The sequence below is a fragment of the Astatotilapia calliptera genome, chromosome 12, assembly GCF_900246225.1.
Source record: "Astatotilapia calliptera chromosome 12, fAstCal1.2, whole genome shotgun sequence".
NCBI classification, from domain to species: Eukaryota; Metazoa; Chordata; class Actinopteri; order Cichliformes; family Cichlidae; genus Astatotilapia; species Astatotilapia calliptera.
This window is the reverse complement of record NC_039313.1, coordinates 30,979,597-31,000,956: the sequence shown is the minus strand read 5'-3', so window position 1 is coordinate 31,000,956 and position 21,360 is coordinate 30,979,597. Positions and strand designations below refer to the sequence as shown.

General features: G+C 38.9%; 1 protein-coding gene across 2 annotated transcripts in view; it reads left to right on the top strand.

Moving 5' to 3' along the window:
* susd2 (sushi domain containing 2) overlaps window positions 1-20,826 on the top strand; it is a 31,506-nt gene extending 10,680 nt beyond the window's left edge. The window contains exons 9-14 of one of the 2 annotated variants that reach the window (XM_026186142.1): window positions 203-355; window positions 831-1,082; window positions 1,822-2,100; window positions 2,391-2,567; window positions 10,384-10,480; window positions 19,871-20,826. In XM_026186142.1, coding sequence (XP_026041927.1) covers window positions 203-355; window positions 831-1,082; window positions 1,822-2,100; window positions 2,391-2,567; window positions 10,384-10,480; window positions 19,871-19,922 — 1,010 coding nt within the window. In that variant the 3' untranslated portion in view covers window positions 19,923-20,826. The remainder of the gene's footprint in view (window positions 1-202; window positions 356-830; window positions 1,083-1,821; window positions 2,101-2,390; window positions 2,568-10,383; window positions 10,481-19,870) is intronic. The other variant, XM_026186143.1, reaches the window with a different exon arrangement.
* Window positions 20,827-21,360: the final 534 nt, after the last annotated feature.

The window sequence follows — 21,360 nt, the reverse complement described above, 5'->3', positions numbered from 1 at the left end:
TAAACACAGAGTTCTGACTGTGACCACAGGAGCAGAAAAAATTGCTTGTTTCTGGCAGAGGATGAAACGAGTGTTTGTACCGAGACCCAGCATAAGATAAACAAGGAGCTGTAAATTATGTTAATTGAATGATAGGTCCCCTTTTATGTTGACTTCAGAGTACATAATGCATATTTAAAATGTAATTATGTCCAAAAACAAGGTACTTTGGCCAAAGCCACACGGCTGTCGTCAGTGGCTATGAAACAGGATGCATCAGATGTCATTGAGGTGCGTGTAGCAGGGGCCCATCTTCAGGTGCTGAGGAACCAAAACATCCTACCATTCACTGAACAGAGATGGATGGACCTACATGGTGAGGTGCTTTAGATTCTCCTGACTTGGTTAAAGCTCCGATAAAAATCGTTACACTTTTATTACCCAAAGTTACATCAAAAGAAGGATCTTAATTATTAACAAAGTAACTTTAATAAAATAAAAACTCTGATTTTGGAGGTGATCTTTTGTGATTTCCTGTCATTACTGTGCATTCCTCCAACAGTTTATTCACTGCTTTTTGTTCTCATACTTTTTTCGTGCTTTCTTGCTTACATTTTAAGGTTTGCCTGTTATGTGATGCAAAGCCTGCAGACAGTTATTGTTTAGGATGATAAAACACAAGTTTTTTAAAATTTAAACCATGCCTTGTGTTGCTTTAACTATAGTGGCATCACTATAGTCACAAAATGTGACTTATACATATTTTAGTTGCTCAGTTTTTTGTTTTATTGTTACATTTATTAAACTGGAACCGTTTGTTATAAACTCATGGATGAATCTATGTTTTCTAGGAGTGTATGTGTTCAGCCCCAGTCCTGGGAATGTGACTGTAATCTTTTCCTCCGGTGTTGGCGTGGAGGTTTGTCTGTATGAAGGAACCATGGCAGTGACCGTGCTGCTTCCAGGAGAGTTTTACAACCACACCCAGGGTCTCCTTGGCTCAATGAACTCTGACCCGTCAGATGATCTGACCATCCAACTCGGAGAAGTCATCTCCTCAGCTGATGCCACGTTGGAAGAAATCTTTACCTTTGGAGCCAGCTGTAAGTAAGAGAGCCTGTTGTTTGTGAAACAGCAGAAAATCAATCACATTGAGCAAACGCTGACAACCAGTTATCAATCGAAAACACTAAATATGCTTATGAATCATTTTGTTTTTGCGAGCTCTTTTCTGTGTTTACAAAGGCAAAAGGAATTTAAAGATTTGCTAATAATCCCCACATCAAATGGGTTTTTTCGGCGTTTTAATAAAAGGACTACATATTTGGCTCAATTTATGATAAATGTTTTGAGAGTGCACAGAAGGAGAACATGCATGTTTTAAGTTAGCCTTAATAGATTTTAGAGAGTGAGCAAGTAAAAGCACATAAATTGGTGCTTTTCAATTGTTACAGATCCTTAAAAACTAGTGAACAGCTGACATACAATTAACCGTTTAACTGATTTCATGTGCTGTTTTAACTGAAACAGACACTCAAAACAAAACGACAGCATGTATTTGACTCTGCTCTGGGGTTTTTTCTTGCTTACATATTGTGTACTTCTAATTCTTTACTTTTCATACCACATTCTAGAAAAGAATCAGTTTCATCCAAGGTTTAAAAATAGTTGTTTTTTTTATTCAGAGATATGTCCCCTATATGTAACAGACCTTTAGTTTCACCATTTATAAGCCGTTTTGTTAAGTCCAAACCTAAATGACAGTGTGTAGTAATTTCACAAATATACTTGTATGGTTTTTGTTTTTTAACGAATGAAAATATTGTGTGTTTCTGCCCATAGGGAACATTTCAAAGAAATCCTCCCTTTTCACATATGATTCAGAGCACCTTTTGGATATGTATAATATCCCACCGAGCCATGACCCCACTTTTGTTCCAGCTTTTTCTCTACCCGAGAGCCTTGATGACCCTTTGGTGGCAGACATGTTGACGATGTGTTATGGAGAAGGTTCACAGTTTTGTAAATATGATACCCTGACGACTCGGGACCTCACAGTGGGAAATGCCACACTCAAGGCCTACCAGAAACACCAAGCCCTACTGCACGCCCTGAAACCAGGTACCACAGGAAATAAGAGGAAGCCTATTCATATGTAGTTTGTGATTACATGTTTATTCTTACTGTTTCATTTTAAATAAAACTGAGTATCTGAAAAACACTGAACACCAGTGTTGTTACGTAGAAAGGATTATACATCACATAATGCCATAAGAAAACCTAATAAGAGAAAATATTAGTTTTGGAAATTGTTTTATAGTTATACGTCTGAAAATAACCCTTTTTAACCTTTTCTTTAATACTTGGCAGAGCACAATGAAATAATAGTTTAGTGTGTTATTCTTCCTTAGTGGTGTCTTGTGGCTGGCTTCCCACACCAAGGAATGGGTGGAAGAACGGGACTGATTACCTGGAGGGGAGCACTCTAAGCTTCGCCTGCAACAAAGGCTACATAATGTATGGATCTGCAGAGCGCACCTGTCTGGGTGATGGGACCTGGACAGGAGATCAGCCCTTCTGTATTACAGGTACGCTCTAAAAGTAAAGCCATAATAAACAAGAAGCTCTCTGAGAACGCAAATCTCTGCCGAGGCAGGGCACTCTGTGGGCAGTATTCACCTTTAGTCGAATTGAAATTGTATAAATTTCTTGTTTTTATACACACTTTAAGAAGTTTATAATTTAAAATAAATCTAATTTTGATGGATTTGATGGTAAAATGAGTTCAGCAGATATGAATGTGAGAAAAGGAGCAATAATATGAACGCATATGATCCAGTACTATATAACTATTGCAGACATTATTAATGAAAATCTCTCTTCCAAGTGATTAATGAGCTGTTTTTTTTTTAAGACAAACAAGTGTGTTGATGATCTGAACAGAATCACGTGCATTTGATCAATTTTTTTTATGTCTTTAAAGATGGGAGATGGTGGATATTTCAAAACAGTTCCCATTGGCAACAGAGTTCAGTGCCACATGTCTGAAAAACATTTAGAAAAAAAAGAAGTCTCACTTTCTTTGTGATAGATTCCATATCTCAAACTCTTTGTAACTCCCTGCCAGCTGAGTCTTGTAGCATGATGTATACTGTCATTGGCACTGAAGTATAATATAATTTAGACTGGAGGGAAAAATGTGAACGCTGTAATTTCTCTGTCAGTTTAAACTTGCACATTTCGTGCTCCACAATTGGTAGCAGCTTCCTCTTGAAATTGAGATGACTGGTGAATCTCTTTCTTGTCATGCAGTCTTTTGGACAGCAAAGATTACATAGACTTGGCTCGCGGTTGCTCATGCAGACCTTCAGTAACAAAGCTACAAACGTCTGAACTTGAACGGGCTCGGCTTTGTGTCTGTGAATTAGAACCACCTGGAACCATCTAATGCTTTCATTCATCACCTCATCTAAGAACTCAAAATGAGTATTGTAGTTTTAAGCTGATGCCATCAGATGGCAGTATTTCCAATTGAATACTCTTAGTGTGGTCAGTACCAGTTCTCCCAGTATGTCAAGATTCGTACAGCATCAGAATTCATTTTGCAGCCTGAAAACCAGAATGTTTTTTTTCTGGTAACTTTAACAGAGTTTTTATTTTCTATGCTCTGAAAAAAGCCTCACACATATGCACAGCCAAGCTGCTTCCAATTAAAATCATTTTAATAACCTTTTTTTTCTTTTTGTTTTGCCTTTTTTGGCTCTACAGACGTGACAAATGTGTGAGCAACAGTTTATCTCACAATGTTATATTCACGCAGTACGCCCTGTTTGTTTGCATACTGCTTGTAATGCATGTACTTTCTGTAGTATGTGTTCAGTATATTCTTTGTAACATCAGTCGCAGAGTTTATGGAAGTAAAAAGAAAGTGAGCTGGAACGCAGGCCCAGTATAATGTGTTTGTGACAGAGCGGGTTAATGCCTCGTTTTGTGGAAATAAATGGTTGATTTTAAGAAAACAACTGGTAATGACATAGTAATTATTTGTATTGCAGTTAAATTAAGATTTGATGAAATGGTGCATCTGAGAAGTGATGAAGCAGAGAATCGAAAGCGCTTAACTTCTGATCCACCTCTGCTTTCGTCCTTTCGTGGCCTCACTCCTGCCCTCCATCCTTTCCTCGTTATAACCACAAACACAGACTTCCTCTTGATAGTGATCGGGGATAAATGAGCTTCACTGAAAAGATTTGGAGTCCCTTGTAACAAACAGCTTGGTACAGCTGGATACAATTGATCCAAACTCAATTATTAGCATATTGGTTTCATAACGTGGTTATCTAGAGCAGAACTGTTTAGAAATGTTTGTTATTAAGCCTGGTGATATCTCTTTGTTTTTCTCTACATCTGTTATTTTGCTTTCTTTTCACAGCGATCTCCTTTCTGACTTTTTTGCTAAGGTTTCATCTTAATTATTATTACATTATCCATAATTGGAAAATACCATGCATATCCCTTTTCTGACTACTTGAACTTGTGCGACTGTGATGGATGACTCTCCTTCGGTGTGTCAAAAACTCAATTTGAATTTTATTTGGGAGAAGAAGAAGAACTTTTGGGCCTTCAATTGTCACAATTAGGATTGGTGGTGAGCAAAGATTGTGGGCGAAGAGCACAGTAGTGCTACTGACCCCTGGGGAGCGAAGTCATGCTGCGAAAGCTTGCAAATGTTGGAAAAAATGACAAGAATTCTCCCGGTCAGGCTCCTGACCTGATGAGCTGCCTGTGGCCTTAGACACTGTGAACTTTTCCACTGCTGAAAAACTGCTGGGTCATTGCAGTAGAGCGGTGATGTTCATCAACACTAATGTCAAGTTAGTTTGAAACAGGCTTTATACTTTGTTGAAGTTTTGGACACATTCCTGCTATACTTCTCATCTCTTTATGGGCGCAGAGTGCTCATAAAGGCCACGTGGTTTTATTTGTTTTTATGGTGCAAGATGTGGAAATTGTTGATTGTAGCTTGTGCTGTCTCTCTGACAGATAGGTGCACAAATAAACAGTCATATTCTGTGAGGTAGTGCTTTAATGTGACCGTTCTACACGGGCGTATACACACACACACAGAAAGGTGGGCCTTTTTAGCTTTGTGGCAATGATTATATTTGCTGTGACACTCTCGTTACACAAATCAGAGCTAACAACTGCAAACATGACCTGAGGTTCGGAATGGCAGGTGTTGCATGAGCTGTTAACTCCGCCATTCGAATGTGACCTCTAACCAAGTAAACATACTAAATACAGACAGAGCTGGAGACGCCCTGGTGGATCTCGCCTCCTCCCCTTAAATGAATCGCTGCAGCACGATGTGCAGGCTGAACAGTTGCAGAATTGGAGTCACAGCTGAGATGAAAAGGCTGTGCCGCTGAACAACAAATGTGACCACATCCAGTTTGACTTCTTCTCTGAGTCACTTTAATGAGTTGCTGCTGAAATGTTGCCTGCTATCAGCAGAGGTGACAGTAAGTCCTTTCCATCAAAAGTGGATCTCTGTATGAATTTTCCCATCACTAAAATCCCCAGCTATTTGAGATGGATGCTGTACTTGTCGGCGTGCTTTTTTAGCCATTTTAGAGTTTAGGTAGTGGTGGTGCAGTGTGTTGTGAGGATAATGTTAATATCTTCTGCTAGAAAGATGGGAGTGTTGGAGAAGTGAAGGTGGAGTTTGGACTGAAAGTCCTCTGAGTGCTTTTGATCTCACGACTGACAGGGCTGTGAGAGACTTACAAGGTCATAGAGCTTACTAGCATTGCTGTGCCTTGTCACGGTCTTCTGAAAAACAATACCCCTGGTTGAGTATCAAATGCATACCAATAACAGGTTTGGCCCACCTTAATGGCCTTATAATATTAATACAGTTTCTTGCGTAGAGGGGAAGAAAGTGATTAAAGGGAAGGTGACAGCTGCCAGAAGGGGATCGAGCAATTTTCATAGGGAGTAGTGACGTGGGTTGCAAGACAAAGCCTCACTCAATTTACTCGCTGTGGTTCTCTCTTAGATTCCCCTGAGATAGTGCAGCTGAGCATTGAGAGAGAGAGAGAGGCAAAAGTGGTTGGTAAATTCAGGTTGCGTAGGAGAATGAGAATTGAAATGCCAACCAGGGACAGCTCGAGACCTTAAAACCAGTCATGTTGCTCACATTTTAGTGTCTTGCTTGTGGCCATTTCTGTCACTGAAAGTCTCTACTTGATAAATTCCACTTAGCAGGCTTTTTCACCTCTGTTATATTTTAATTTTGAGTTCAAGTTACATTTAATTCAAATTAATTCAACATTCAATTAAAAAATGAATACAAGAATGTGAAGTCAGCAGTGTTGAATGTTGAAACATTTGACATGTGTTGTTTCACACTGTGCTGAGCAAGATTAGAAGAATTGCAGCAAGTACTTCATATGGCCTTCACACTGCATTTTTCTAACTGTTAGTATCATACGCAGTAGAAAAGATGGACGTGTACTATTGCATTACCCAGTGGTTTGTAAAGTCCTGTTACAAAGCCACAGTTTGATTATTTTCACCTCAACCATCTTGATATATAGAAACCAGATGTGATGAGTGCGGGGTGGATCTGACTGTGAAACTTCACAGTTATTGATTTGTGACTGGCAAGTGACGAGCAGAGATGGGCAGTAACACATTACTTGTAATGTAATCCGATTACTTTTTTCAAGTAACGAGTAAAGTAAGGGATTACTATTGCAAAAACGGTAATTAGATTACTGTTACTTTCCCGTAAGCATGCTGCGTTATTGCGTTACTAAAACCGTGATTTTTTTTTTTTTTTTTGCGAGAATGTCTCATGACAGTGACGTAAGCAAGTGCGACGTTCGTGACAACAGCTGTGTGCAGATCAACAATGGATAATATATTGAGTGCGGGAGAGAGTATGAGCGTGCAGCGTCTAAACCGTGGAAGTACTGACCTTACTTTGAGTTTGATTCCATAAAAAGTGACAAAAACATTAGTGTCCGTTGTGCGTGGGAAGAAAACTTCTTTTTACAGCGAAAAACCCCCCCCAAAACTTCCAAGCAAGCACCAAGTGCGCTATGACGTAATGGGGAATTCACAGAGAAACTTGCGGATTCTTCAACTGACCGCGGCACACCTGCACCAGGGTAAACCTCCGCCTACCCCGCTCCTGCTTTACAGGTGAAAATAGAGCAACAGGACCGCTAGTGTTTGATTTTATTTATTTTCTGCTGTGTTTTACTTGCAAAAGAGACTTTTCCATTTGATTACATTTTGTATGATGGATTATGCAGAACTGGGCTGAAAAATCTATTGCTTTATCACCTATTCAGGTTGTAAATCGTGTTTTTAAAAGTAATTAATTACTTTTGAAAATGAGTAATCAGTAAAGTAACGGGATTACTTTTTTGGGGAAGTAATTAGTTACTGATTACTTTTTCAAGTAACTTGACCGACACTGGTGACGAGTCCACCAGCATGAACAGATAAGCCTCTTATGACTTATGAAGTCTGATTTTTTTCTTTTAGAATGTAATGTGTGCTTTCACCTGCTGTTTTTAGTATTTGATGGACAAATAAAATCTCATACTTGAGTTATTGAAACTCTAGTCAACAAAACAGGTTAATAATTATTTTAAAAAACAGTGATTCTTCTTTAGATCTAATGAAAACCTCTTTGGAGATCGCCATTATGCATGAAAAACCCAGACAAAGGAAAACAACAGAACCATTTCTGTTTCGTTTGTGTGTTCAAGGCTTTATTTTCAAAGGAGATTTTGTACCAATCTGTATTGTTACTCTGTAGCCACTGATTTGTGCAATCAACATCTACTTCACAAGCTACTCTACTTTTTCTGCTAAGTAGAGAAAAAAATGGGCAAGAAACGAGTACAAATGCAAGAAATTGAGGAGTGGATGTAACATAAATATATTTAAAAAATTCTGTGTTAAAACATACACATATGCTGTAGATGTCGATGCAACTACAACTACAACTGCTGTAATTTTGTGTTCAAAATCACATTTTTAAATGCCAGATGATTGACAAGCAGTGTTGTTAGTTAGCGCCTACCTTACTTTTTGTAAGTGCGGTGATGCAATGCAGTTTTTTTTTGTTTTGTTTTTAATTTTGTACAGGGAACCTATAATGACAAAAGTTTCAATCATATACATGTTTCAAATTCCAAGAATATTTGCACCTGTCAGAATAACAAGAACAAGAAACGTCTTTGCTATTACCAAGGAGAGAAAAGCCAACAGAACGATTTTGAGATGGTATCAGCAATGACAGAAAAAAAAGGAAAACCCAGAAACTTATCTCTATGTTAAGAAAAGCTTTATGCATTAAGAACATAGCTCAAGGGTGTCCGGGTGTGTTAGCGACTAGCAATTTCTTTCAGAGATAAAGACAAAGGAGTGCATTTTAATCAGTCCAAACATTATGAACTCAGAAATATTCTGAGGTTGAATTGATAATATGTAACATGTAATTTCATCTGTTTTCACTGTAGGATAGGTGAAGCAGGTGAGGGATACTCTCTGTCAAACCCTGTGATATTTATCATGTGTTTATTTCATCTCAGTGGAAATGTGATGCTTTCAACCCGAGTGCTGTTGCTCACTGAGGGTTTATTATTTGATCAGTGAAGTTTGAGTGGACTAACCAGATTGATTTTAATGGTAAAGATTATAACTATACTGGGAGCATGTGGAGGACTAGCATTCAGTCGTTGTGCAGAAGTTCGATGTCAGTCCTGCTGCATCCAGATCTGATCCATTGATATTAACACAGAGTAGTTTAGAAGCTTGTGAAGCTATTAGTACATTGTCAGTGCGCATCTCGGTGTAGTTCTCTGGCCATCACCAGTAGGTGGTAGGTGAAGTGTCTTGCCCAAGGATACAACGACCGAGACTGTCCGAGCCGGGGCTCAAACCGGCAACCTTCCGGTTACAAGACGAACTGCCACCTCTTTGAGCCAAGCTTTAGTTGTTGCTTGTTGTTTTTTTTTTCACACAGCTGAGGTTATTTTTAAGGACCAGCATCACACTTAACATGTGCTCAAATGAAGACTCAAATAGAAAGTCGTATAGTTCATTTGTGCTTGCCAATTCCCAAAGGAACATTTTAGATTTTTTTAATTTAATCACAGTATCACCTAAACAAGTGTGCACAATTTAGAGTCAAGTTGTTTTTTTAAGCCAGGTTTATCATTTTAGTTTTGTTTAAGCCCGTTGGTATGTTTAAAAACTGCTACACTGCCTAGTAACTGTTGCTTTCTGGCTAATTGGCCAATCATACTTTTTATAAATATTGTATGAATTGGTTTAGATGAGAAAATACCTGCGATTTGTTTTTTATATGAATGGCATACATAACAAAGTGATTCGTTAGAACAAAATGAAACAACAATAAGCTTTCTAATATGAGCACAGTGTTTGCCTGTTTAGCACAAAGGAAATTGTCAAATCTGATGATTCTCTTTGGTTCATATTCACTTTATACTGACTCACCATGCCCATGTTAAAATTCATAGGACAGTCTTTTTAATTCTGTACTTTATGTGTCTGTGGACCACTTGGCACTGTCCACTTGGTGCATTTATTCTTGTCTTGCTGTTACAACGGTTACTAACCCCTTCATTCTAGTTATTGTAATAAAATGTTTTGTATATCCAGTTAAATAATAAAGATCAGGGCTTCAGCATTTTAGCATATTTTCCTGTTGTCATTTTCCTCTGTATACATACTGTCATCAGTTCCCTGCTGTAAAAATAAATACACTTTTTCAGTGTTAATATTACCAAAGTCTTTGTAGATTAAGTGTGCCTGATATGTCACCACAATGTTGAAGAACTAAACTGTCAAAAAGCAAGTGGGGGACTTTTATATTCAGTGTACCAGTTGGATGAATAATAGATTTTTAACACTGTGAGCAAAATTTATGTTGTGTGGGGAAAGAGTGCTTTCTTTTTTTTTTCTTTTTCTTTTTCACCCAAAATCACCCTGAGCCTGACACTATTTATAGTGCTCACCAGACTTATTTGTCTGGTGAGCACTATAAATAAATCTTATACTACTTAATAACCATTTATGCCTCTGTGTGTGCTTCCTCGGCCACTCAACCAGTCCTTGGACACATAAACGTTCACTATATATGTAACAGTTTAGCCAAAAAAAGGACTTTTAGTCATTCATCATTTGTCACTGTTTATAAAGTTTCTAAGCTTGTGCTGAGATCTTAAAACAAGCTCACTGTTTTACAAACTCTTGATGTTGTTGATACTCCAAATAATAAAGTTGCGATGGGTGCATGACTGTTCTGAAGGATAAATAGTTTATAGCAGTGTTTAACTACATTCTTGTGATTTTTCACAGACGATAAAGTGGGCTTTATTCTCGGTGCTGTTGGTTCCCTCTTAGCACTCGTCACTGTGGGAATAATAATCAGTCTACAAAACAGGAAACAAAAAAGGTGAGATGCTCATGATTTGCTACACATGAAAATCAATATTTTTGTGCTTATGCCACTAAAAGTAATATAGGACACAAGAAATATAAAAAAGGTATGGCAGTGTTAGGAGTCACAGTGCTCTTCACAGCATTAGCAGCAGTTCTGCTGCAGCTTGATTTTCTGTTTCTCTTAATTAGATTTTTTTTCTATGAAAAGATGAATTCTCATTTTTTCACTGGATTCTTTTTGATTTGAGAGGTACAGTGTTGGTATCCACCAAGTTTTATTATGTGTTACAACAGTAAGTTTATGTTTATAGTGTGAAAAAAAGGTAAGATTACTTCACTAAAAAGTAAGAGTAAATGGAAGAGCATGTTTCTACTCTACCAGTATTCAGACTTTATTCTTGATGTCTGATTAATTAATTTGTATTGTAGTTCCTAAATATTCCTTTCTATTGTCTCTGAGTCTATTTAGAGTTCTTGATTTCTTTCTTCTTTTTCTGTGTCCAATCTGTTCTAGCGTCCGTGTTCTGTCTTCAGTGTCATCATGTTTGTTTACCTTCAGTCTTGCTAGTCTGTTATCTCTGTGTTTACTCCTTCCCTGAAGCTAGTTTTGAGTCTGGAATCTGGGGCTGTGTCCCAATTCAGGGTCTGCACGCTTGAAGTACGCGCACTACGCATACTACGTACGGTGCGTACTATAAGTACGAGAAGTGCGGAAGTGAGAGGCTTGTGAAATGGGACGGTATACGCTTCGTCGCGCTGTTCAGGTTGCCTAGCAACCATGATACTAACCGCGAGACACGTTACATACAGCTTTGTTTGACAGAAATGAAGGAGAAAAATGTTTTGTTGGTCATTCATTTTTGTCATGACATCACGACACACCGTCGCAGCGAGTGGGCGTCACCCGTCACTATGGCAACATAAACAAAACATAACTGTACAAACAGAACCCCGAACAGCCCTGACCCGCTACAATATGCTGCTGAGAATATAGCCCAGAAGAAGCGTATAGTATAGCTTTTATTTTGGAAAGAGCCATTTCTCTGTAATAAACTCTCTTTTCCAAAGATGAGTGATTCCTCAATCAGATACAGGGCTCGCAAAATCGCTAGCCCGACGTCCCGGGGCTAGCGATTTTTCCAGTCGGGCTACCAAAATCTATCTCTGCCCTGCCCGTCGGGCTATTGTAGGAAGAAAAAATATATGTCAATGCTTTTGCATTCTTTCGGAAATGTAGCTGGGTAATTATGTCATTGGCATCGGCGAGCCATTGTCAATATGTGACATATTGAAATCGCGTTTGAATTTGCGCTTGTTTTTTGCTTTCACTTTGCAATCGCGCGAACTGTGTATAGAGAGCGACAGTACTGATTGGTGAGTGATGATAATTTGTGCACCAATTCCTCTGACATAGTCTTATTAATCGTTAGCTCACTATGCAAACATGACAAGTGAAATCTCCCGCAGCAAGCTTAAACATGTGAGAGGTTGATCGCGCAGAGAATCGCTGACCGTTATGTGTGTGTGTGTGTAAAAGCAGCAGATATATATTTTAGTTCTGCCGAGCCAAATAAGACAGGTCAGGGTGAAGAAGTGACAGCCAAAGAAAAGCTTACCACAAAACGGAAAAGTTATGACAAATCAGACTATAAGGCAAAAAGAAAGTGCAGCTTTATGGTTTCATGGACAAAATAATTTCTGTGGCTGCAATATGACGAGCTATATAACCGGGGCTGCACATAAGTGGTCCGCAGGTGCGCATTCGCTGTCAAAATTTAAAAAAAAAACGCGCACAAGATATGAAGTTGCAACGCGTGTTTGTATACATAAGATTTTCTGGAGGAGGACAGACATTTGTTTAGAACTCTTAAAGATGTCGAAGAAGCAAGCTCCTTTAAGCAATTACTTTGGTGTTCCTCCACCTCCAAACAAATGTCAGAAGGAGTCCGAACCACAAAAGAAGCACGTATTCTCGGAAAAGTGGTTGCAGGAGGTGAGCTGGCTTCAAACAAATGATGAACACACAGAGATGTGGTGCAGAATGTGCCATGAAAATCCCACTCTAGCGGCGGACAAAAACAGTGCTTTTTATATGGACGCAAACGCGCGTTGCAACTTCTTATCTGGTGCGCGTCTTTTATTTTGACAGCGAATGCGCACATGCGGACCACTTATGTGCACCCGTGTAAATAACATAATGTTCTGCCGGGTGTGTTGTTGGTTTTCTCTCGATTTCTGAGTCGACAAGCGCCTTTGTTACTGGGACCTGTCATTTTAAGAAAGGCCCCCATTAGAACCCATGAGAAATGCAAGAAATGCATTATTGCTCAGTCTGCAATATCTTTCCCAGAACAAACACCAATTGCAAATAACATACTAAAAATAAACCTGAAAAATCTGTTTAGAACAGCGTACTATGTTGCAAAGAGTGAACTACCACTGGCAAAATTTAGCAGTCTTTGCAAACTTCAAAAAGCAAATGGCCTAGATCTTGGTTCCACTTGTCTCTTACCCGTGACTTCAGTGGAAATTTCAAATTCAGGATCTGACACAGACTGATTCATGTCCTACACAGTTCTTACAAGTTCATAGAAATTTCTGTTCAATTAGAACCAAGTATTTGAGTTGATGATTGTAATTTTTGTACAATGTTGTAATTTGTTTTTCAACATTTTTTGATTAATGTTTTGTTTCCTTTACAATATTATACTTTAATGTATAATATTGTAACGGAAACAAAACAGGAAACAAAACATCAATCAAAAGAGTGCTCTCTTTTTTTATTCGGGCTACTTAAATTTATTTTGGGCTACCAAAAACTGAAGAGTCCCTGCCCGAAGGGCTACCAGAGATTTTGAAATTTTGACAACCCAGAGATATATTTATTTTTTAAATTACTTTTGTTTCAGCAACATTAAATTTAAAAACTGTACTTTTGAGTTAAAATATATATATATAATTTTAATAAATGACAAATTAAAAAGGCATGAACATTTTTTTGTATCGAAAAAATATCGAACCGTGACACCAAAGTATCGAACCGAACCGAACCGTGAATTTTGTGTATCGTTGCACCCCTTATCTATCTATCTGTCTGTCCGTCCGTCCGTCCGTCCGTCCGTCCGTAATTATTAAACATTCGCACATAAATAAGTGACGTCATATTCACTACTTTTGACAGTTCACTCTTCGGCCGCTCCATCTTATTAGGGAAATGCCATATACATAAATGTAAATTTCAAAACTCAACCCCATCATTTCATTTGTTTTTGATTGAAATTGAATATTACTTAAACTCTCTTAAATTAACTTCCAATAAAAAAGGTTTATCATTGATTGAAATTCATTCAGAAATGTTTAACGAAAGAGCTGTCACAACTTTCAAGTACAAAGTTGTTATGAAGTCTGTCACATTTCCCCCCTTTTTCGTTTTTTTCTCCTTTATTTATTTATCCTTCTTATTTCATTGTACTGTATATTGTTACTCTTATTTGCCTTGTATGTCTACTGTACAAACTGAACTGGAATGACTGACTGTTCACTTTATAATTTCAATAAAGTTTGGGGGGGAAAAAAACAACCTCTTCGGCCGCTCGCTTCTGCCGTATTTTGCGGCAAAATTATCCACACCCACCGCTGCGCTATGAATTGTGGGATATATGGGACCACGAAGCGTGCACCGGACCACGCTTGATATTTGGGGAAATCGACGGCGCATTTGGAGTATGCATTTGAAGTACACTTCGAATTGGGACAGCCGTCGTCGCGTGGCGGTGACGTAACCGCACTTAAAATGCGTACTTCAAGCGTGCAGACCCTGAATTGGGACACAGCCTGGGTCTCTCTGTCTGTTGGTTTCCTGTCTTATTTTGATAGTCTCTCATCCTGTGAGCACTGAGTTAAGTTCTGTTGGCCCTGTTTCATTAGTCTAATTTAGTTCACCTTCCTGATTACCTCATGTGTATATTTAAGCCCTTAGTTTCCTTCTGTCCTTGTTGTGATCTCTTCAATCTCCGTCCGGTTGCCCTCACACACCCATTCATACAACCACTTTCTTATCTGTGCTTTTTCTGCCTAACATTTGCATATATTCATACTGTGATGGATCTGTCGGAGAGCAACTTGTGGTTAGTATTTTGCCAAAGGATATTTAGTATGCAGACGTGGATAGAATCACCATGACCTGTGCTACCTGCTGAGGTACAGCCACTTCTCAGGCATGCAGCATGTCCCCTTTATCACCACATCATGGGACCAGACGGCATTGTTGTTTCATAAATACACAGGATAATAATTTATTTTTTTCTGTCAAGGTTGCACAATAATTGTGTCCACTGTATTTTACCAACTGAATACTTTAAATTTGCACTTGCAGTAAATTTAATATAGCCTGAGCCTGAGACCCTGCATTCTCAAATGGGGCTTTTGGTTTTTCAACACCTTGTAGTTGATTGTGCTCTATAGTGTTTTATATTTGTTAAGCCATGTAAGGAAATTCTGACTTTCTGTCCTAAGAGAAAGCTTGGTTTGTATACTTATCAGATCCAAGTAATCACAAGCTGACAGCAGAAAGCAAAACTTGGCTATCAGGATGATAATGCAGAGAAAACACTGCAGCTGATCAGTAAGATAAAATTACACTAATAGCAGATAACATACAGAATACATGCATGCATGTCTAAAAACTATGGTTATCTCTGATCTGTGTCTCTCTTTCTGTGTGAAGCAGCAATGCCAAGGTCTCCTCAGGTCAGGCACACTGTGAATTAAGACATAACTATTGCCTTGTTTTTGTTTGGTAGGCCTCCAGCCATAGCCACCCATATATCTTTCACTCAGTCTTTGATGAGATTATATGTTTGAAGTTGGAAGTTCTTGTCATCTTGTGCAAACTGGTACATAGCTAGAGGTCCTCTTTCCCTCTCATTTCCTCCCAAGTCACCTTTTTGCTGTGCTAGCAGAGACATACAGATGCAATGAATCCCACCTGCTTATTTGATATTCAGCATGTCCCAGCCTCCTAAACGTTACTCATAAATTTTCTTTCTGATCTGATCAAACCCATATACCCTGCAGAATCATGCAGTCCAGAGAAACAAGAGGCTAATAGTAGTGCTTGCTCCTGGGCATATACAAGCAAATTAAAGGCCTGTTTTATGGCCTCGTAGATTTCATTTGGGCTTTCCCCCACTATAACTATGGCAAGGGAGGGGAAAAAAGATGGATATTGGGAGTCAAGAGCCGCCTCCCGCTTCCAGCATCACTTGGGGCAGCGACTTGATGAAACTACTAGGTTTATAAGTCACGAGGGCAGGGAGCGCGCACACCTGCCCTCTCTTCTTGAAGTCTTGATCATAGGAGGCCAGGTGCAAAAAGATATGATGAGTGTCAAAAGGTCTGCAGATGTGAGTCAGGTGATCTCACACATACAGCATGCTGGTACACATACTGCAATTGGAGACCTAAGGTGCATACACACTAGAAAAAATACAAGTACGCTTTGAAAATTATGCAAACTTAAATTGATTGGTTAGAATTCCTTTTTATTGAAAAGAGCGGAATTTTAAATGATGTACAAAATACTGAGCCAAAGTAACTGACCATGGCTTAATTTATCCATCAGTAGAGAGTTTTCTCACTGAAAATAATTAATCACTACAAGTCTCATCCATGGTGGCCTGTTGTTATAGCCAAGCCATAACACTGTTCTTTACCACACAAACATTAAAAACCACATCACATATCCAGCACGCTCACACTATTAAATTAGTGATTTGAAGTTAAACATTAACAGTCCTATGGGTCTTAGCACTCACCCATGTGGAACTGTCAAAATAGTCAAGTATATGTTATTAAACAACTAATTCTCAAAAAAGCGCAGAAAACTTTTAAGTAAATCAAATTATAAAACTAATAGAAATTAGGTTTAATTAAACATTTAATTTAAGGACACAGATTGTTTGTTTTATAGCAAATACTACTAATAATATAAAGTTTTTCCATATACAGTAGCCCAAGTGTGTTGAGACACCTTATACATTCACATGCATGAAAAGTCTCCTACGGACAAGTGCAGACACATCGATTCCTCTTCAACATCTGAAGCATATCAGGATGGAAGTAGCTGGGGTCTTACCGTATTTCAGATCATGTCTGGGTTGTGTGTCTGGAGGAAAGAAGCAGTGAAACTACACAGCTCTGTGTGTGCATGAGGCTATGTGTGTTTGTGTATACAAAGCTCGCAGAGCTCCTGAGCCTCTGTTCCATGTGTCTTAGACCTGCAGGGGTACTTTCCACATCTAGGGTTACTTTGCAGGTTTCAACAGGTTGACTGGCAGCTCACCACAGTAGTAGGAAAGTCATTACACCATATGATGTGAGTCTGTGTTTGTGTGTCTGTGTGTGTGTGTACTGTGATGTCTTCTCCACTTCTGCTTTATGACACATCAAAAAGGTAGAGGGGTGTTTGTCTGAATGTGGAAAAGGGTTCAGAATAGATTTAAGGATTGATGTGGGAAGCACATTTAGAAAAGAGAAGTAAACCGTCTCAACACCAAATGGTAGGAAACTCTGGTGTCTCACTTATGCATCTGAAAATATGACTTAAAAATAGCTCTGAATTTGGGAGGTTTCTTCTCTGCTTCTCATCATGAAATTTTAATCACAATCCAAATGTTGACATATCTAAAATGACTGTCTGTATCCCATTAGGTGCACCTTGCTACTATCTGGCCTTTAAGTCTGACATCATTAGCCGTTTCTGGGTCCAAACTCCTCTTCAGGTCCCAAAGTCAAACGAACACTGCCACATGTCTGAGAGTTACAAACTGTTTAAATTCTTTCACCTTTAATAAAATGATCAGTGTGGCTGCTCTACCAGGTGTAACAATGAAGTTTAACATCCAGGCATCCATGAAAACAGAATTTATTCAATTTAACAGAGTTAGAAATTAGCAGGAAGTTAGCTCGCTAGTTTCCACCTCAACATAATATACCACGTTCTGACTGAGAGATTTCTGAAAAATTAAGACGTACAGCTCTGCTATGCTATCACTGCCGGCATAAATGAAGACAAAACTAAACAGCAGTGACGTTTGTAGGGTTACTGAAGTTGGGCTAGCTGGTATATAATGATGTGGTGGCTAGCTACACAGCTGTGTTAGCATAATATAAACACATTAGCACAGTGAAGCTGGAGGATGAATGCTAACTTTTTTCCACTCGATAAAAGTTAGGGACAAATGGAATCGCATGGCAGGATGCTGTAAATGGACCAAACTTCAGTCAGGAGAACAACTGAGATAATCCATCCACAATACGAAGTTAGTCATTAACATACTGCTGCATGGGCTGCGCTGTAGTTACATCGTAAGGTTTTAAAGACTGAGCTTTAAAATGAATAGTGGTAATAAAAACCGAGAGAGGCCGACAGTGATCACTGACTTTTTTAGGGACTTGTTCAGATTAAATATAACAAGATACAAAGCATTAAAACATGTTAAAAACACAGCAGCCTCAATAAATGCAGAGTAGTTTGGATCCAGAAGCATATGTCATCACCGAATTGTGTCAGGACTGCCATATTTTCTGTGGCATAATTAAACAAAGAGTTGGAAACATTTATTTGAGATTTTGCTGTAAATTGACATCATACTATCACACAGTTGGTGCAGATTTGTCAGCTATGCAAATCTCTTGCTCCAGCACATCTCAAAGGTTTGACTGAGGTCAGTTGACCGTGGAAGTCATTTAAGTTCAGTGAACTCACTGTCATGTTTAAGAAACCAGTTTGAGATTATTTCAGCTTGGTTCGTGACATGTTACGTATGATGGAAGCAGCCATTACAAATGTGTCCCTGAAGGGATGGACACAGTCAGGAACAATACTCGGGTAGGCTGTGGCATTTAAACAATGCTCAGCTGGTACTAAGGGTCCCATTATAATTGCTGTGCAGTGCCTCACACATCACACCATAAACCAAAGTTGATGTCAAACTGCTTGTCGCTAGCTCCCAATTTAGAAGGTCTTGCACCCCTGGATTGTGGTAACCCCTGCGTTGTGCAACCACAGCAGGTATACTGGGCCTTAAGAGGCCCGAAGTATGCCAAGAAATGTATGCCAAGGTCTCTCACACCACTACACAACTACTGCTACTAGTGTGAACTATTGATACAAGGCAAGATGGATCCATGCTTTCATGTTTTTCACACAAGCTTTTCACCCTACTGTCTGAATGTTGCAGCAGACCATGCACTTTTCCAATCTTCTATTTTCCAGTTTTGGTAAGCCTGTATAAAGTTAAGCCTCAGCTTCCTGTCTTTATCTGACAGCAATGGCACTCGGCGTGGTCTTCTGCTGCTGTAGCCCATCTTCTTTAAAGTTCCAAATGTTGTGCATTCAGAGATGCTCTTCTGCATCCTTGGATTGAAAAGAGTAGTTATTTGAGTTGCTGTTGTCTTTCTGTCATTTTGGAAGCTCCATTGTTCTGATGCTCGGCTTAAATTTCAGCAGGTCTGCATGATTAAACACACTAAGTTGCTGCTGAAAAGATATTTGCAGTTTATCACGTGTACCTAACAAAGTGAAGGGTGAGTGTTTGTGTTCTTTTAGATTACAAAAAAATTGCTCAGATATTGCCAGCGCAGATGCTGAAATAACTTACTGATCTAACCCTGAATAACTACCGAAGTATGAATGATGATCTGTGAATAGGACTTAAAGGATGGGTTACTATTTTATCAGATCTCCCTTAAAACAATACTCATCCACTCAACATCCACGTTTTTAAAACTAGGTTTAATCTTTCTGTTCTTCAGAAAACAGTTCTTTCGTAATGCCCTTCCAGTCATTGTGGGATCAAATCCAGTCTTTTTAGTACACGTTTCCTTCTTTTCATCAAGTTCAAATGATCCCAATGAGCCCTAAGGTCAAAAACCACCTAATGCTTTACTACTGTAGTTTATGTACCACAGAAGGCATAGTACAGTTTCCTTTCAACATTTATTTCCTTGTTTTGCAAGTTTTATAAAAGCTGCTTAATAAAACACCGTCAATAAGAGCAATAAAATGCTTTTATTATGAGCCGAGTTGAAAATAATGCTTGCCCTGCTGCAAGGTCACCACACAATTTACTCGCAGTTAGTTTTGATTAAACAAGTGTTCTCTATTACTTCTACTACTCCCATGAAGCTGCAGGAGAAACAGTCTGTAGGGCAATGTTTTTCCCCCCACAGTAACTTTGGAAAGATGACAATGATCATCTTTGAAATAACAACACACCCAAAAGGGATTTAGGATGAAAATGTGTGTTTTTCTTGTTTGTTGGTTGCTTTTCAGGTCTCACTGTTTAATTTTGTTTTTAACAGTTTGTTCAGTGACTACCTCTTTTATCTGTATTTCCAGAGAAAGGAAAGACAAACCAATCCAGATGGTGAACCAACAGCAGCCTTGCTAAACTCTCAAAGTCCTTTTGAATTATGGATCAACCATATCAGCAATGGCCACAAATATGTTCAGAGCTGAGCATTTGGAAACCAACACACACAGTTGCACTACAGAATAGGACGGCGCTCTTCTCTTGACCTGTTGACTTTATCAAGAAAACCTCAGGCGTTAGGCTTTCAGTCTGTTGTTTGGCCTCATGTTTTTCTTCTTGTTTAGGTTGGAAAACCTCCAGGTTGTGGTAAATGGTGCATGGGGTGACGATTGAGGGAACTGAAGAAAAGGAAAAATGCCATGATTGTTTTTATATCCCAGTTTTGCATGACTGAACGCCTGATCTTTGCTAGAGAGAGAGAACTGTGTAAATACTACATGGACATATCATCATTACAATCAACACTCCCTTCTCCCGTTCAGTTTAAAATAGGACCAGATGTGTTCAGACTCATGTCAAATGTGAAGTGAACCTGACCAGTTTTTGGTTGAAAAACTTTGAACTCTGTTCAGCCTACGTGTGGGCTGGTAGCCTTCAGTCAAACGAAGGGCTTTGCTGAGTGACTGAGCCAGAGAAATCCGCAAATGTTACATAAAGGTCAACTTTTTGCACTCTGTCAACACTTGCTTTCTGAATCTTTGTGTACACGGAAGACGTTTGCCTTCAATGCTTTAAGAAGCTCTGTGAATTGTGGTTAATGTTTTTGAAATGTTGCCTTTAAACTAAACTAAAACCTTACCATATTTTAACCGTAAACTGAAAATAATGCAAAGAAAGAAGCTTATTTTTATGCCAAATCCTTTAATGTGAACTTCTCCCACTGGAAATCTTTGAACTACATTATATATCTGTATTTGAAAACAATGATCGAGTATCTATAACTCACATAAAAAATCAATAAATCTAATGTTGTCCCATGGTTTTCTAGTTGTTTCTCCTTTATATGTGTACACTACTGTTTAGAGCTCAGAAATAAAAGAATCGTCCATATTCGCCCCAGCAGCATGCCTCATCGGACAGACCGTCATCTCATGTTACCCCACGGTCTTCTCCTCCACTTTGAACCTGACTGGCTTCTCCTTTTCCAAAACAAAGCCCTTTGGGGGGGTAAAAGGAAACACAGTGACAGGGTCCCCTGTGGCTGATCTCTGCGAGTGATAGGTGGGGGTCCAGCTGGGGTAGAAGAAGGGTTTCTGTTGAAGGCTAATTGAAATAACCTGGCCTTCTGCACATGGAAGGCTTTGAAGTTTTTGCTGCATGTGAACGCTGTTTCCCGAATAGCAGTTGTGCAATGATGTATCTATTACTAGCTCCTGCAAACCCTGGCTATTACCGCTCTGCTATCCCTCAAGGACCCTATCGTTTTTCACATAAAGTCACATTAATGTTTCCTAAAAGCATAAATAAGTACACATGTTCCAACTTCCTCGACTTTGTTACCTGGTAACAGGTCCTG